The 17,621-nt window shown below is 54.7% G+C and overlaps 1 protein-coding gene across 1 annotated transcript; it reads left to right on the top strand.

Annotated features, from left to right (window-relative positions):
- The first annotated feature begins 14,439 nt into the window (after positions 1-14,439).
- On the top strand, positions 14,440-17,403 carry FEM1A (fem-1 homolog A). Its single transcript, XM_062618760.1, has one exon. It carries the CDS (start codon positions 14,665-14,667, stop codon positions 16,711-16,713), a length of 2,049 nt encoding a protein of 682 aa, XP_062474744.1. The 5' UTR covers positions 14,440-14,664; the 3' UTR covers positions 16,714-17,403.
- The last annotated feature ends 218 nt before the right edge of the window (positions 17,404-17,621 follow it).

The raw sequence follows: 17,621 nt of genomic DNA, 5'->3' as shown, positions 1-17,621 counted from the left end.
ACGTTAAACCCTTGCCTGAACTGAGGATTAAAGGATGTCTCCATAATGTTATGCAAAGGTCTTCTTTTTATCCTGTGTTACTTGAGGCTGTGCAGTCTTCCCAAGTCATGTTCAGAAGCAGAACCTCCCCCTTCATTTTCCAAAGCATTTCATGTTTTCGGGTGCCCAGCACAATGTATTCCCCTTAGTCCTGATTTTCAGGAGCCTTCTGAAAGGAAGGTATCCAAAATTGCTTACTTGTTTTGAAGCTCTAGAGCCAGGATGAGCAGTCCACCTACAAGATCCCAGCATGGACTGAAGCCCCCCCAGGCCAGCAGCAATAGGCAGTACCTGCTGCTGTGCCAGGAGCTGGGGATGGGAACAGGGACACGCTGCGAAGGAGAGGACAAGGCTGTGAAAGGTGGCTGCAGCTCTCTGGTTTCTCCAGCTTGTGTTCAGTGTGCTCAAGGCACGGGGGGTACCTAAGAGCAGCCTGACAGGAGAACACTTGGGTTGAGTTTTGCGCTCCTCATGTTAAGATGAAACCTAAGTAATAGCCTCAGATCCCTTTTCTGTAAAGATGGGCATTGTGATAGCCATTTCCCAGGGGGACCAGAAGACCAAATGAAGTGATATCCATCAAGCCCTGGAGTCCTAAGAGCAGGTGGGACTAGAGAAAAGGAAAAGGTTATTATGTTGTCACGTTTGGCCCAGGAGGAAGATTATCCATCTGTCTTACCTGACCTCTTTATCATCTGATTCTCTCCTCCTTTATCTTTGGCGATCTTTCCAATCCATCTCACTGTGCGCTGCTGAAGGTGTGTTTGGCAACAGAGGCGCAGGCAGGTTTCACACAGCCTGGCAGGGTACCACGCAGGTAGGGAGCACAGCAGGTGCCAACTACTGAGTTCCCAATAAATCAGCTGATTTCTTTTTCTTGAAAAGACAGGGATTCTGTTTTTCTGCTGCCTTACCCATGAGGAATGGGTTGGAAGGAGCTCCTCTTCCTGGATTTTGACAGAACAGACTCCATCCTGTGTAACACACCTCAACAACGCATGGATGTTGTGCACCCTGTGCCGGGTGTGCGTGATGCACACACACACAGAGTCTGTACCGAAGTGGATGTAACGTATGAAATAGGTTTCTGTGGTGGGAAGCACTGCGATGCATCATTTGAATCATGCTGGATTCTACGGTGAATTCAAGGTGAATGATGTTTGTTCAAGTACTGCTTGTGATGTGGCTGAACTGGCTCAGAGAAAACAATGAAGTTCAAGGGCTTCCAGTCCCTGACAGGGTTCAACAGCCAAGTCACAGCGTGCTGGAGGCTTTTCTCAATACCAGTGCATTCTCAATACCCTTGCATCTTTCCTTCTCATCTATAATCAAGCAGCACTTTCCCCCCTTGTTGTTAGTGAATGCATTAGGGTCTAAACTTCAGAATCTCTGGAGCTGCTTCCTGGAATAGATGCAAGCAGAGCACTTGGTTAGGGACAGAGATGATTACCTACAGGCAGTCTCAGTGGAACATCCCAGGTTTCCTACAGGCACAGCCTAATGCAGGACTTACAATGCTGAACAGACTTCCATTATGGGGCTGGCTCTGTTGATGCACATCCACAGAGAGCTCCTTGTTAAAATGCACACCAGTGGCTCCAAAATACAGCAGCTCAGTCAGGGTTCATTAACAGCCAAATCATTCCAAGGGACATTGTTTCAGAGAGGAAAGAATTGGGATTTGGTTGCACAGAGGCTGGAGATTTTGCTAAGGATTGTGTTGGAAGTCGACTCGGGCGAGGGCTGGAGCTTGCTTGCACTGCCCTGTGCCATGTTGGAGGCTTTAGCAAAGGGTTAACTTGAGATACACGTGCAGCATCTACTGCAGTGGGACCCCAGCTTACACCGGGGGCATGTTAAAAGGAAGTGGTATTAAAGAGGTGGCTTTAAAGCACATGTGTGTGCAGGGAATTGCTCAGGGAGGTGTCACAGGCTTCACACTGCTGATGGAGGATCTGTGCCCATGACAATGGCAGAGCAAGAGTGCTTGGCTCTGCTCTCAATCTCCCCTTGCAAGCAGGCCCAGCAGCGAAGACCTGTGATGGTGATGGGGGAATCTCGGTCCATTTTGATCAGCAGGTATGAAGCAAACAGAAGAGTTATCACTAATAGATACCAACGGGCTGCGGCACAGCTTGAGTGTCAACTTCCTCTTCCTTGTTTACCAGGGAGGACGCACTGGAACACACAAGACATCTAATGGCTTAGCAATGCACTGCAAGGGAACACCTAATTACCAGGTCTAAGAGGGGAAGGAATGAAAACCAACTGGGATGAAGCCATCCATCGGCATAGCTTTGATTTCTTGTATGGAGTCTTGCATGGACCGTGCTGGTAGCTCCCACCTCAGCCGTGTGCTGCTGCTGCTGCTGCCCGGGGCGTGAGCCTGGTGCCTGCTCATTCCCAGCTCAGCTCTGTTTTTAAAACCTCCTCTCTCTAAAAGGGCTGTCTTTAAAAAAACCCAACAAACCCAACAGAAAACTGCACAGCAAAAGGGACAAAATTGCTCCTCAACAAAGGGGCCTATCAAAAGCCTGTCAATAACGTGCCAAAGGCCAGAACCTGCCTTTCAAAGAGGCTCTGCAGCCCCGACGTGTACTTTTGAGAGCAATTAAGGGACGTGAGCAACATGATGATTATCTCATGGGTGACATTTTCATTGGCTCTTTGGGGAAGAGCGATGGGTTTGAGATGGCTGTGATCAATGTTCATCCCGGTCCTACAGAAATGGCAGGAGAACATGGGCCTGGAAAGGAAAAGGCAAAGAGGAGGAAGGGGGTGGTGGAGGAGGTGATGAAGGTAGGAGGATTTTTAACTCCTACAAGGGGAAAGAAAGCTACAGTGAGAAGTAGAGCAGTGAGAGTGGGGATGTCAGGAGGGCCGGTGTGCTGTGCTTGCACACGGAGAAGTCTCCATAGGGCACATCACCATGCCTCTGCCTTTTCCCATCATGGATCCTGTGCCAGTGAGCAGCGTCATCCCAGGCTGAGCCCGTGGTGTCCTGCACCTTGTTGCTTCATCGGGTCACAGTTGCACTCTGAGCCTAAGGGAGGAAGAACAACGCATCCCACATAGAGCCTAAAGCAGAGACTTAGGGCAGGAGTGCAATTATGACTACTCTGGGTTTTAATAGCGTATTCCCATCAATGTTGTCCATCTGTCCTTCCCTCCTCTCTTCTTTGTGCTGCAGGTAGCACCAAAAGCCCAGAGCTGGGAGCAGGCAGCAGCACACAGAGGTGGACTGCATCCGATGGGATGCGAAGGCCATTCGGGTGCAGGGACATGACTACACAGAAGAACCTGGGGCTGGTGTGTGAGTCCCGTGGTTACTAACGCCCGTGGGACATGAGGAGCCTGGATACCTGTAACCCACAGGTACAGACTGGCTCAGTGGTGTGAATGCTCAGCAAGGACTGCACTGCATGGGCAGGAGGGGCAGAGCCCTCTGCCATGGGCACTGGTGCGTGCAGCAGGAGCAGGGCAGAAGCGATGGCAGACAGCAGCCAGATGTTGCAGTGCCCAGATGTTTTGGAGCTAGGCAAAATGTTTCCTATGCAAAAATGCAGATTTGGTTACACTGTTCCCCCTGTTTGCTGAATTGCTTGTTTAGGAAAACAGACTTATTTTAGCAGAAGAAAACGTTGCTTAATTTGGTCTAAACCAATCTCCTTCCTGCTTGTCATTTTAGGAAGGGAAATTCAAAATGTTAACGTTCAGCTAAAGCAAAATTCCTTTGTGAATATTTGGCCATCTTCCCCAAAAGACCCCATTCCGTTTGCAGCTCCTGCCTTTTCCTGCGGTGGGGGTATCAGGGTGTATATCCATCTCTGTGTGCATCTCCATCTCTACACAAGTGCATGCTCACATGCTGTGCAGTTTCAAGTAGATCCAGCAGCTTCTGCTCTGCGTTACCCAGGATTGCCTCTTGAAGAGGATCTTACTAATAAAACTAATGCTATGTTACTAGTTAAACATTGGGAATAACTCTCCATCGTAGGCAAACTCTGCTGAAGGCAGGAATCAACGGAGACGTTTGCACTGGAGGAATCCCCCAGGGTACCCGCAGGATGCATTTACTGAGCATTTCTCCAGCGAGCTGTGATGGGAAGCGCATGGAGCAACAAAGGAGGTAAAGTGCTTAAAAACAACTTGTATTTTTAGACCCCAGTCTCCCATAGAAAGCTTTGGAATGCTGAGCTCTCCACTTCGTATTTGCGAGCAGAAATGATGTTTGAGAAGAGACTGAGACCCCTGCGTTTTTTAGAGTGCCCATAATACTTTTCTTTAGACCTATTTGCTGTCCTGACAGTTAATCTGCCTAATGGCTGGAGGGTTTTTTATCCTTCAGAAGCAGTTTTTGTTAACACAAGCAGAGAGAACACGAAGCAACAGTCTCTCGAAGGATGCAGCCTGACAGCAATATTGCCATCGCGCTGAAAAGAACTCAGACATCCGCATAATCCTCGGGAAAATTCATCTCCAGCCTCCCAACAGAGCCTGGTGAGAGCCCTTGAAGTGGTAATTAAAGTCTATTGAGTGGCAACTGCACCTGTTTAGAGAGGAGAGTGCAGGGAAGAGGTGCACAAAGGGAGATGAGCAGCACGGGGAGGGAGGTGGGGAAGGAGGGAAGTGGAAAGAAGGGAGCAAAAATAGTGTTTGTTGGAGAAGCCAAGCCAACGGATGCGCGCTTCCCGTGCTCCCCTTCCCTTGCTTTCCGCACCCCTTCACACACGCAGCCGCTCCGACCCCACTCTCACACCCACTGATGGAAAGCCCGGGGGTTCCCCCCCGCCGGCTCTCCTGGTGTAAATCAGCAGAGTTCCCCTCAGCTCCGGTGGACCAGCTGCGGGTCTGTCCCAGTGACACTCATTCCATGCGCAGCCACCGGGCTCCGCGGGGGCGGCCAGGACATGCCAGCTCTTGTCTCTTTTCCTCTAGAAGAGAGCTCATCCCTTTGTGCTGGCTTTGTCACCCCAGCGCAAACCCCACAGGAGGCAGCCGTGTCTGAGAGCAGAGCCCAGGCAGGAAGCAGGGGCAATGGGAGGGAGCAGGGAGATGCAATGCCTTGAACACGGCCAGGGATGGGGCTTCAGTGGACCAGCGCTGACTTTGTGCTGCCCATTGCTTTGCTGACAGCACAGAGCAGCAGGTGAAGTGGTAACACAGTGCAGAAAGGACACGCAAAGTGGTAGAGGGAAATCCTCCAGTGTTTGAGTAGGGGAGTAAAAGAGGACATTCTTTGGTACAGAAACCTGGCCTGGCCCAGCAACCTGAGGGCCAGAGAGCAGCGCTGCGTGGAGCTCTGGATGCGTGAGCCAGGGAAGCTGTCAGCCTGAGATCATGGACTGAGAGCAGAAGTCCTGGCTCCTGCTGCCACAATCCCAATTTCACCTCTGAGGCCAGTAAGCAGGGAATCCTGCTGTTTGCCCTGCTGAGCATCCCAGATGGGGCTATGAAAACTTAGTCAAAGACCCTGACAATAGCTTTTTCTTTGTAGAAGTAAATAACCATCCCTTACGCTCTCCATGTGCACCTGCACTGCTGAAGCCTCCTCACTGAATTCCCTTTATCCAACCTAAGGCCAGCTTTGCCTTCTGTGGTGCTGTGCACTTGCAAAGGCACTGCAGTAATACAAGCAATCCCTCGTCACTGCAATTCTCTCTGTGCCCCAGCAATCAACTGGCCTGAGCTAGGACTCCTGGGGTGAGCAGAGGGAGGAAAGAGGTTCATCCTGAGAGCACCCCAAGGCTGAGCTCAGCAAAAGCATCAGCCAGAATGATTTGCCTGGTGTTTGCAGCTTGTTCTTCCTCTGAACCCCTGTCCTCAGACTGCAGGCTGCCTGGGGGGGTGATGTGAGCCCTGCTGCCCCATTGTCAGAGCCCACAGCAGCTCTGGTGTTAATGCTGCATCTGCTTCCTACAAATACTGTTAGCAATGCCTCTGCAGCGTGTCCCGAGCGCTGCGCCAGGAAATGCCTCCCTGTGAATGAAGATAGAAAGGAGCACGCATTAAGGAAAAGCCAGTTCCTTTGGCTGGTACAGGTGGGATTTGCAGTTCATTTGGTGTCTGATCCAACCATTTAGCTCCAGTTAACAGAAGCAGAGAGCCCTGGACAACAGGGCAGCCTACCAGTCAGGTCCTGTCTTAGGGCGAGATGGACTTCTGCGCTGACAGCAAAGGGAGCCTCCATGACTCTGACACTGGGAGCATGAAGTGTTAATAGGCCGAAGTTACAGGAGAAGATTTAGACCTAAAATACCTCCTAAATTCTAGCCTTGTGCATTAGCAAGATCACTGGGTAGATGGATACCATAATGCCTCACTTCTATCGCTTTGCTCCCAAACACTCCTCTCTCATTTTCCCCTCTCAGCCCTCCTGTTCCTCTGCCTTTTTCTCTTCCCACCTTCCCTCTGATTGCCGAGCAGCTTTGTGACTTTGCCATCAATAAGTCTAAAGAGCATTTGTACCACTCTGCTCCCCCTTCTCTCCTCCCTCCACTTCCAAGTCAGGCAAGCTCATCGATCAGAGGAGCTCAGGAACTATCTGGTGTTTTGTTGTCAGGATGGTAATAACATTGCAGTTGTGAATGGGCTGCTGCAGGCCTGATCATGGACACCTGCAGGGTTTGTTTAATTGCATTTAATGACAAATCCCATACAGAGGAGCATTGCCCGAGAGATTTATTATCCGCCAAAGAGGCAAAGCACAACAGCTCAAAATATAATTTGCACCGAGCATTTTTCCCCCTGCCTCCCTTTAAACCATTGCAATAAATAACCAATCGGGCAAAGTGGGCAGCACTGCTCTGAGGAGGAGGTGGAGGGCAGAGGACGGAGATTGAAACCAAAGGAAATAACAGCAATAAGGCTGCACTGTTCTTTCTCCCATCCCTGCGGTCTGCTATAGAGGAAATAGTGTTTGTCTAATTTACAGCCTGGAAGTGCAGCTGGGGATCACTCCGGGATGTTCAGCCTCTTCTAACATAGCTGGAGGCCAAGCCCTTGAGGCCCCACTCTTCCTACCTAGGTTATTTTCCCCTATGTTCTGTAGCTAAGTTTAGATCCTGTCTATCCAAACAATTACAGAGGAACTACAGCAGCCTCTCAGCACCACGGGGTTACCAGCAGCCATCGGCTTCCGATGGCTGAAAATGACGGGACAAGCTCAAAGTGGCAGATCCCATCCTGAAAAACATCAGTGGGAAATACGGCCCTATGGAGACTGATCCTCTGTGTGCAGCCTAGGCAGGAGCCTCGCACGCCCTGAGCCTGGGATGTGTCTTCTGCTAAACACATTGCTCCAGCTGAGGATGAGGAGCTCATCCCCTGCTCACCCTGAGCAGTTCCTTCTGCCTTGACCGTGCCATGAGTGTCCAGCAATAATCCATGGCAATTCCTGGACCCGGTGGATCGCCGTGCCGGGCAGCGCCAGAACAAGGAGTGGGATGTGTTCCTGTCACCTGAAACTCCAGGTTAGCACTTCCCAAAGCAGCTTCTCTCCCTCCCAGGTTTATCCATCTTTACAATTCATTCTCTCTTCTAATGGCAGAATATTGAATGGATGTGGGCAGCTTATTTCTAAACACTTCTTTCTTGCCCCCCAACCCACTTTCATTTGAGAACACTCTGCACTGGGGCAGACGGGAAGATACACAATGGTTTAGAGGAAATTTCTTAGTTCATGAAGTGTGAGCAAGGGGTGCACACTCACTGCTATGTTCAGGTTCAGTTTTGCCCTTTAAAGGGTAGTTTGGGGGTGACGACAACCTCGTACAAGCAAACACCACCCTCTGGGGCGCCTGGGCTCTGTTCTGCTGTAGGTGGCAAGCAGCAGTTGGCGATGGCGTTAGGCAAACAGGGTGCAGGGTAGCACCTGGAGCACGGCTTTATCTGATTTCCTGCACAAAGGCAGCAGCGCTAATACCCCTGTCAAACAAGAGCACCTGGACATCCCCGGCTATCAGCTCCAGCTATCACAAACGCAGGCGCTGCCTCGGCCGGCACCGAGCGCTGTTATCTCCTGAGCAGCGCAAATCCCCGGGCTGGAACAGCCCATCTGGAGCCTGATTGAAGCGCCCGGAGAAAGCGCCCAGGTGGAAAAGGGCAAAGAGAGGAAGAGGGAGGGCGAGGGGACTGCGCTGCTCCCGCGGAGCTGCCGTGGGGCAGCGGCGGCGGCAGCAGCAGCAGCAGCAGCAGCGGCGGCAGCAGCAGCAGCAGCAGCAGCAGCAGCAGCAGCAGCAGCAGCAAACCTGCTCCTTCGGCTGAACGCGCTTTCTCCTCCTCTGAAAGGAGCCTTTCAGCACAGCAACTCCCAGAGCTGGGGCTGCTCAAGGGGGCTTTTGTTCCTTTCCTTTGGGTTTGGAGATGGGGAGGATGCTGCCCCTTGTCTGACTTCAGTGGCTGAGGTCCATCAGGCTCCCTCGGACAATGGCAGTCGGAAGAATGGAAGATCCTTTCCACGGATGCGAGGCAGCATTGTCCTTTCCCACCTTATTCATGCCATATGCAAGGTATTAAGAGGGAAGAGCCGGGCAGTGGAAGCAAAGCTAAAGCTGGGATGAAAGAAAGATTGCTCATCAAAAACCTCCGAGAAAAGGCAACTGCAGTCAGGTTTTGTTTTTCTCACTTGACTCAGTCTCTCAGTGGGATTCCCGGAAACTCGGCACCATCATTATCCTCTTCTTTGCTGATTCCTTTTCTCCAGCGTTCCCGAGCCTCTATTACATTTGCTTATTTTAGACCAAAATACAACTGACAGACAGGTTGACAGAGCACTCCTGGAGGAGTTCATCACAGCGGAAGGGAAAAGGAGACCCTGCTGAGCCCTGCTATCCCTGCAAACAGCATTGCCTGATGCTTCACACGCATATCTAGCCTCCTGAGCGAGACAATGGAGCAGAAACTCCCAGGTACAGTCACCAGATTGCACGGATGATTACAGGGCGGTTTGACACCGCCTCACAAAGAGCACTGCTTTCTTTTGCACTGCAAGAGGCAGCGTCCAGCCCTGAAACGAGAAACAGCACTGAAAGCGTGAGAGCAACTGAGGAAGGATAAGAGGAGGGTGTCCCGGAGGAGGAAGCGCTGCTCTCGTGGTCTGCCTCTGTGTGGAAGACTAATGATTTTGTTGTTCTGATTGATAAAGGTGACAACAAATCATAGCCTGCCATCCAGCACAGACCTGCACCCTCGCTGTGCCGTGGGGCAGCGGCCCTGCTGCCCGCAGAGAGCCCTGCCTGCGACGCAAACCTGGAGGCTGTGTATGTATTTAAGCACTTTGGTACCCTGGAGGCCGTATCCTGACTTCTGCTCCTCAGTTCCCTTCCCCTCGAAGGGATCCCACACGTGGGCTCTGAGCGGAGCAGCGGAAGTGTCTGTGAAGAAGCCAGGCTGTGGGGCTGCTGCAGCAGCCCTGAGCAGCCCTCCCGAAGCACAGCACCCACCTGAAACCCACTGTCGTGGTGTGGATTGTGTCTCAACCCCACAGCAGACGTGTGGCAGGCTCAGGACGCACACACCAGCTACCGAGCGCACTGGCTCTGCTCATACCTTGATGCCTGGAGGGGACTGCATTGAAAGTCAGGCCCTTTGCTTCCAACAGGGTTTTTAAATGTGGCAAGAGCCAATGTTCCACACCACCCAGAGCCTCTATTCTCAAAGGTGTTTAGGGGTGAAAATGGAACTGCTGAAGTGCACCGAGGCCAGTGGTAAAAGTGAGTGCCAAAATGTCTTTAGAACAATTTGGGTTGTCGGTGCTGTCGAGCATTTTCTTTCTTAGTTTTCTCCTAAACAGGAGATGCTCAGCATCACCCACGTCATTGTTATGATGGCATATGGAGCCTAAGTCCTTTCGGCTTGACCTTCAGCTAGGTCACTTGGGTTGAAAGCAGAACCCTCTGTGCGGAGCGGGTGCAGATGTCTCCATGGCAAAGGGAGTCCCCTGCCCTCAAACCTCTGTGCTTTGTGCTTAACAAGGACTTTACAGTCCTTGGAGCCAGTCAGTAACATCCAGGTTCTCAGTGGGTCCTAATACTTCCTTGTTGAACAGCAACTGGGCTCCCAGGTTCTATTCTCTGCCACTGACCTGTCGCAGCTTCTCGTGCCAGTGTCTGCCTTACTGGGTGCCTCTGTAAAAGGAAACAGTGACTCTTGCCCTTGAGGAGGATGGCTCGCTTGGTCCTCTTCCAGCTGGAAGTTTGTTCCTCCTCATCCTTTTCTACTGGAGCTCCTTATTCCATCACAACCCCTGTGAGTCAGCCACAGTTACTCCAGAGAGCTGTGGCCAGGGACAGAGGTGATCACTTGCCAATGCACACAAAGGCAACACACAAAAGCAAACTGAGCCTAAGGTTTAGGTCCAAATCTGATGCTCCTCTGCTTCCTGTTCGCCTCAGAGGCAGTCTTTTGTCCTCTCCGTCTGGGAGAGGGAGGGATCCAAAGCTACTCTTTATCACCTTGGCTAATGCAGAGGCAGGAGCAGAGCAATGCTTCTCCCAGGAAACCTACTGCCGAAAGAGCTGATGGACTCTGCAGATCCCTGCCCTTTGATGCTGGCTGAAAGGAAAGATCCCTGTATCCTCAGCAAGAAGGAGCCAGGCTCCCCCTCTCCCCCACTGATCTATTAAATCCACAAAACCTCAGAGGGCAGCAGTGCCACCATTAACGTTGGAATTGCCAGCCTGGTGCCTAACGTAAATGAAAGCCCATTGCCTGAGTGTGAACCCAGCCTGCCTCTTGTGCAGTCTGATCAGAATCCCTCCTCCCAGCTAGCCGCGGCCTCATGCCCTGCACGAGCAGAGCACAGGACACGTCATCCCGAGCCCTCATGAGGAAGGCGGTTACAGGACAGAAGCCCCTGCAGCAAGCTGGGCACGGGCTCGTTGCTCCTCCTGATGCCACGGGGCCCTTTCGCACTGGTTTTAGGCTTGTTCCCTTTGTACAGCACATTCCTCATGGAGCTGCTTGAGGAGACGGCTCTGGCTTCACTGGGCCCCGCAGCCTGAAGCCATCACCCTCCGGGTGTGGAGATCAGGCAAAGCCCTAAAAGGTTGAGAAAAGCCTGGTACGGAGCTGCCTGCAAAGCTCCCTTTTGTCCTCATGCTGAGGACCCCAGTGCTGCAAGTGGGGTCCCCCCGAGCAGAGCAGCAGGAGCACCTCCTGCCCCTCGCACTGCCCTTGACGTTGGCTTTCGGGGCTGCAAGCATGGCCTCAGATCCTAACTTCTCCATCTCCTTCTGGAACCCTTAGCACGGATCCAAACGTTCCCCCAGTGTGAGGGAAGGCCTCCAGTGTGGAACAACGGATGAGGAACTCCTGAGCCTTTCATGCTAAAAACGTCCCAAACCATGTCACTGTATTACAGTCAGCACTGCACGCTATGGTTTTGAATTGAAGCTCTGTGGCTTGGCTGCCCTACAAGCCCAGCAAACCTGGGCTGTACATTCCGAGTTCACAGTCTCAATAAGCAGCCAGGTAAAGAGCAGTCGTTATTCCCATGTTATTGGCAGGGAAATAAGCCTGAAGATGAGAGGACCGGCCCAAGGAGTCTCTAGCAAGGGTGAGGTCTCAGCCTGGACCTCTTAAGTCCCTGTCCAATACTTCCAGTCATCCACTCACTTGCTTTTTAAGTACCCTGGGAGGAAGATGCTGCTGCTCCTGCAGCACTGCGTGATCCAGCCTGGCTGAAAGGGGCTCTGAAAGGGCAGCTGCAGACACAATGAACCCTCCTGCCACACAATCCGGCAGCCCTGTCCCAGCGGCTCATGCTTTAGTTGCTCTTCCCTCTGGCGGGGATTCCATTCCCCTCTATACCCTGGGAATACCGCCCGAGGCTTTATCTGCATCACCCTGCCCGGGAGCCTCTGGGGCTTGCGGGGGATACTGCGCAGATGAGGGATGTGAGTCCCGGCCCTGCAGGGAGAGGCTGCTCTGGCTCCTCCTCGTGCTCTTCACTCTCTCATTGCTCTTTATCCATGGAAAAAGCCATTTTCATCGCCTGCGTTTCTACCCTGTGATGGTTCTGAGAGCCCAGCCGAGAGCGGGGGCAGGCTCTGGAGTAAACTGGGACCTAAAAGCCCTCCCTGGTGTTGCGGTGAATTCCATCCGCGTTCTACGGAGGGGAAATTCATAGGAAGCTTTCGTTAACAGATACCTCACTAAGAGTGCGAGTGCATCTGATCACCATGGCAACACCAGTGAGCCAGCAGGGAGGGGAGATGTCCCCGTGCATCCACCTGAGCAGCCCGAGTGCTGCGGATTCACAAGCAGGGATGGAGACGCAGCCCCCCGTGCACACCAACACGCACAGGTTAAACCGGACCACGTCTGCCCCAGCTCATTGCCGGCAGCTCCTTACTTGGAACCCCAGGATCCCAGCCTGGTTTGGGTTGAAAAGGCCTCAAAGCTCATCCAGCTCCAACCCCTGCCAGGCCCTTGTCCCAAGCCCCTCTCCAGGTTTCCTGCAGCCCCTTCAGGCACTGGAGCTGCTCTCAGGTCTCCCCTTCAGGAGCCTTCTCTTCTCCAGGCTGCCCCAGCCCAGCTCTCTCAGCCTGGCTCCAGAGCAGAGCTGCTCCAGCCCTCGCAGCAGCTCCATGGCCTCCTCTGCACTCGCTCCAGCAGCTCCATGTCCCTCTTGTGCTGCTGCCCCAGAGCTGGATCAGGGCTGCGGGGGGTTCTCCCCAGAGCGCAGCAGAGGGGCAGGATCCCCTCCCTGAGCTCCTGCTCCGGGGTGCTCCCAGCACACGGAGGGGTCTGCGCTGGGTCATGGGGAGCTTCCCCTCAGGCTGCTCCATCCCGTACCCCCAGCCTGTGGCTGTGCTGGGACTGCCCTAACACACGGGCTGGACCTGGTCCCTGTTCACCTCCATGAGGTTCCCATGGTCCCACCTCTCCGCCTGTCCAGGTCCCTCCGGATCCCATCCCTTCCCCGCAGCATCACCGCACCGCTCGGTGCCATCAGCTGAAGAGAACACAGCCGTTGTCTTGTGGCCGTGTGCGTGCATTCACACACCCGTGTGCACATCCGTGTGCGTGCATTCACACATCCATGTGTGTGCATTCACACATCCCTGTGCGTGCATTCATACATCTGTGTGCGTGTATTCACACATCCGTGTGTGCATCTGTGTGCATGCATTCACACATCCGTGTGCACATCCATGTGTGTGCATTCACACATCCGTGTGCGTGCATTCACACACCCATGTGCACATCCATGTGCGTGCATTCACACATCCGTGTGCATGCATTCACACATCCATGTGCACATCCCTGTGCGTGCATTCACACATCCGTGTGCGTGCATTCACACATGCGTGTGCGTGCATTCACACATGCGTGTGCGTGCATTCACACATCCATGTGCATGCATTCACACATCCGTGTGCGTGCATTCACACATCCCTGTGCGTGCATTCACACATGCGTGTGCGTGCATTCACACATCCCTGTGCGTGTATTCACACATCCGTGTGCGTGCATTCACACATCCGTGTGCGTGCATTCACACATGCGTGTGCGTGCATTCACACATCCATGTGCATGCATTCACACATCCGTATGCGTGTATTCACACATCTGTGTGCGTGCATTCACACATCCATGTGCGGAGGGGATATGGGGCTGCTCCCATGCACTGCAGCACACAGGAAACCACGCTCACACCGCACGGACACACCAGAGGTGCTCCTTTCCCCGCATGGGCCTGCTGCGTCCCTGCGCGCACCGCACACCTCCATGCAGCTTGCGTGGAACTCTGCCACGGGCATCCCGGCTCTCGGGAGCTGCTCCCGGACTTCAGCAGCTGCTGACGGGAAAACGAGTCCGTGATGCAGAAAGCAGTTTCTTAGCAACAGAAATGCTATTCCATGTCAAGGCAGCACGCGTTAGCAGGATAATCCAAGGTAATTCCAGACAGGACCTAAACGGGTGAACGCACTGAATAATGATAATGACAGACGGGATAATAATATCGGGAATAACCGGGCTGGCCTTGTTTTCCTGGAACGGGGAAGAGAACACCTATAAATAGAGCCCAGCAGCAGGAACGCGGCGCCCGGGCCCCACGGAAAGCTTGGAGCCGCTTCAGCCCCGTTCCTGCCCTGCCCACGGGCCCTGGAGGCCGCAGCCCGGCCCGGCCGCGCACTGCAGGGGCAGGGGCAGGGGCAGGGGCAGGGGCAGCCCGGGCCTCCGCTCCCCCCGCCCCGCCCCGGGACTACACTTCCCATGGTGCCCCGCGCGGCCCCGCGGCACCTCTCCGCCCACCGGCCCCGCCTCCTCCCCGCTGCATGCCGGGAAGCCGAGTTCCGGGGGGGCGGCGCCTGCGGAGCCGCGCGGGGCGCGGGACTCCATTTCCCATCATCCTCCTCCCGCCCCGCCCCTGCCCGGCGGGCGCCATTTTGTTTCAGGCTCCAAACCTAAGATGGCGGCCGGGCGGAGGGAACGGCGTTTGCTGCGCTGAGGTGAGCGGGGTCCGGCCGGGCGCCCCCGGCCCCGCGGGGCTCCTTTCCGCCCCCCCCCGAGGCCCGCCCGCCGCCGTCCCTCGCCCCGGGCCGAGCCGTGGGCGCGGAGGAGCCGCTGGTCCATGGCCAGGAGGTGCCCGGTGCGGTCGCCGCGGCCCCCGTCGCCATGGACCTGCGCACGGCTGTGTACAACGCGGCCCGCGATGGGAAGCTGAAGCTGCTGCAGAAGCTGCTGGGCAGCCGGAGCCGGGAGGAGCTGGAGGCGCTGACGGCAGGGCCGGGCGGCGGCGATGGCCCCGGCGGAGGGAGCACCCCGCTGCTGATCGCCGCCCGGCACGGGCACCTGGAGGTGGTGGAGTATCTGCTGGATCACTGCGGAGCCCGCGTGGAGGAGGGCGGATCCGTCAACTTCGACGGGGAGACCATCGAGGGGGCCCCGCCGCTGTGGGCAGCGTCTGCCGCCGGGCACCTGGGGGTGGTGCGCAGCCTCCTGGATCACGGGGCCTCGGTGAACCAGACCACGCTGACCAACTCCACGCCGCTGCGGGCCGCCTGCTTCGATGGGCACCTGGAGATCGTGCGTTACTTGGTCGGGGAGCGCGGGGCAGACCTGGAAGTAGCCAACCGGCACGGACACACGTGTTTGATGATCTCCTGCTACAAAGGGCACCGGGAGATTGCACGTTACTTGTTAGAGAAAGGGGCTGATGTCAACCGCCGGAGCGTGAAGGGGAACACAGCCCTGCATGACTGCGCTGAGTCCGGCAGCCTGGAGATCCTGCAGCTCCTGCTCCGCTCCAAAGCCCGCATGGAGAAGGATGGCTATGGCATGACTCCTCTGCTGGCTGCCAGCGTCACCGGGCACACCAACATTGTGGAGTACCTCATCCAAGGGGGGCTGCAGCAGGAGGAGGAGGAGGTTGCAGGGAGCCAAAATGGGACCTGTGCCTCAGGTGGGAGCCATCAGAGGTGCTGTGGCGCTGGCAAGCAGGCTCCTCCGGGCTGTGATGAAGAGGTGTGTGAGAGATGTTGTGCCTCAGCTTCCAGCCAGGATGAGCAGCAGGTCCCCAACGTGTTCTGCACTCGAGAGGCTGCTGTGGAAGCGCTGGAGTTGCTGGGTGCCACGTTTGTGGATAAGAAACGAGACCTTTTGGGAGCCCACAAGTACTGGCGAAGGGCGATGGAGCTTCGGTGCGAGGGGGGGCAATACCTGCCTAAACCTGAGCCCCGGCAGCTGGTGCTGGCCTATGACTATTCCCGGGAAGTGAGTTCGCTGGAGGAGCTGGAAGCCTTGATCACTGATCCGGATGAGATGCGCATGCAGGCGCTGCTGATCAGAGAGCGCATCCTGGGGCCTTCCCACCCGGACACTTCCTATTACATCCGCTACCGAGGAGCCGTCTACGCTGACTCCGGCAACTTCGAGCGCTGCATTAACCTGTGGAAGTACGCCCTGGACATGCAGCAAGGCAACCTGGAGCCTCTCAGCCCCATGACTGCCAGCAGCTTCCTTTCCTTTGCTGAGCTTTTCTCTTACGTGCTTCAGGACCGCTCCAAAGGCACTTTAGCAACTCACCTGGGCTTCTCAGACCTCATGGGAGTACTGAGCAAAGGGGTCCGGGAGGTGGAGAGAGCTCTTGTGCATGGCAAGGACCCTGTAGTTGACTCAGCACAGTTCACCAAGACGCTGGCCATTATCCTGCACCTGGTCTTCTTGCTGGAGAAGGTGGAGTGCACCCCGGAGCAGGAGCACCAGAAGCGCCAGGCCATTTACCGCCTGCTCAAGTGCAGCCCCCGGGCCAAGAACGGCTTCACTCCCTTGCATATGGCTGTGGACAAAGATACCACAACAGTGGGACGTTATCCCGTGGGCAAATTCCCATCGCTCCACGTTGTGAACTTGCTGCTGGAGTGTGGGGCTGACCCGGACAGCCGTGACTATGACAACAACACCCCGCTGCACATTGCCGCCCGCAACAACTGCCCGCTCATCATGAGTGCCCTGATGGAGGCTGGAGCCCATATGGATGCCACCAATGCCTTCAAGCAGACTGCTTATGAGCTGCTGGATGAGAAGCTGCTCACCAAGAGCATGATGCAGCCCTTCAATTACATCACCCTCCAGTGCCTTGCTGCTCGCGCCCTGGACAAGCACAAGATTCCCTACAAGGGTTTCATCCCTGAGGAGCTGGAAGCCTTCATTGAACTGCATTAGGGTGGGAGAGCTGAAGCCTCCAGCCTCTCCCGTCGCTTCTTCCCCCCCACAGAGGTCGTGCAGCCTGGGATCTTGGCCCATCCTTGCCTAGATGCTGAAGGCTGTTGCTGTGCTGAGATGGGATGTGAGCTTCGTCCTCATCTGTCACCATGAAGCTGGCGTGTGCAGGACTAGGGGAAGAGGAGGCTCGAGAGCCCATGGCTGCCCCTCAGTGTTGTCACCTTCAGGTACCAGACAGCTCCAGTGCACTGTATCCAGAGAAGGCTGCGGCCCCTGCCCTTTCCCATGCCAACCGTCTTGCCCTGAGAAGGAAGGACCATGGAGATCCCCTGGGACCTGCTGCCTCTCCCCTTAGTGCTGGATTAACTGAGCATTAAGCTTTGGAGCAGCTACACCTCACACATGTGATCTAGTGCTTCCCATCCCACATACCGAGCAGATAGGAATGCAAGTGAGGAATAAAGCATCTTCCAACTAATTCTTTCCCCCCCCCTTTCTCAGATTTGGGACAGTGCGAGTGGAAGAGCCGGGTGCCTTGTGCTCTGCTGAGGTAGTTGCCTTGCCTGGCAGTAGGGCTGGGTATGCTGAGGATGGTTTTTGTTTCTCCCTTGGTTGGCCAGGTAGCAAGTGGTGGTAAAGGCCTGAGATTTCAATGATTGTGCATAAAGCTGGGTTATTTTTTCTCTTTTAGAGCCAGGCCCTATCTATGCTGCAAGACTTCTTCAGTCCCGTAAGATATAGTAAGGTCAGTTCTGGTTATATAGTTTCATCAATAGATGTTGGGTTTTATGAATGGGGAGGGAAAACTGCTACCTTCAACCCAAAACATTAATGTGGTATTTAGGCTCTTAGCTTGCTCATTCTTCCAGCGTCCACTCCCTTCCCTGCACCAGGGCCCTTTAGCTCCA

Source organism: Pezoporus occidentalis, unplaced genomic scaffold, assembly GCF_034315485.1.
Source record: "Pezoporus occidentalis ecotype Australia unplaced genomic scaffold, CSIRO_AGI_Poc_V1 ctg202, whole genome shotgun sequence".
Taxonomy (NCBI): Eukaryota; Metazoa; Chordata; class Aves; order Psittaciformes; family Psittacidae; genus Pezoporus; species Pezoporus occidentalis.
Note: the sequence above shows the minus strand (reverse complement) of the source record. Positions and strands in the feature narration are given on the sequence as shown.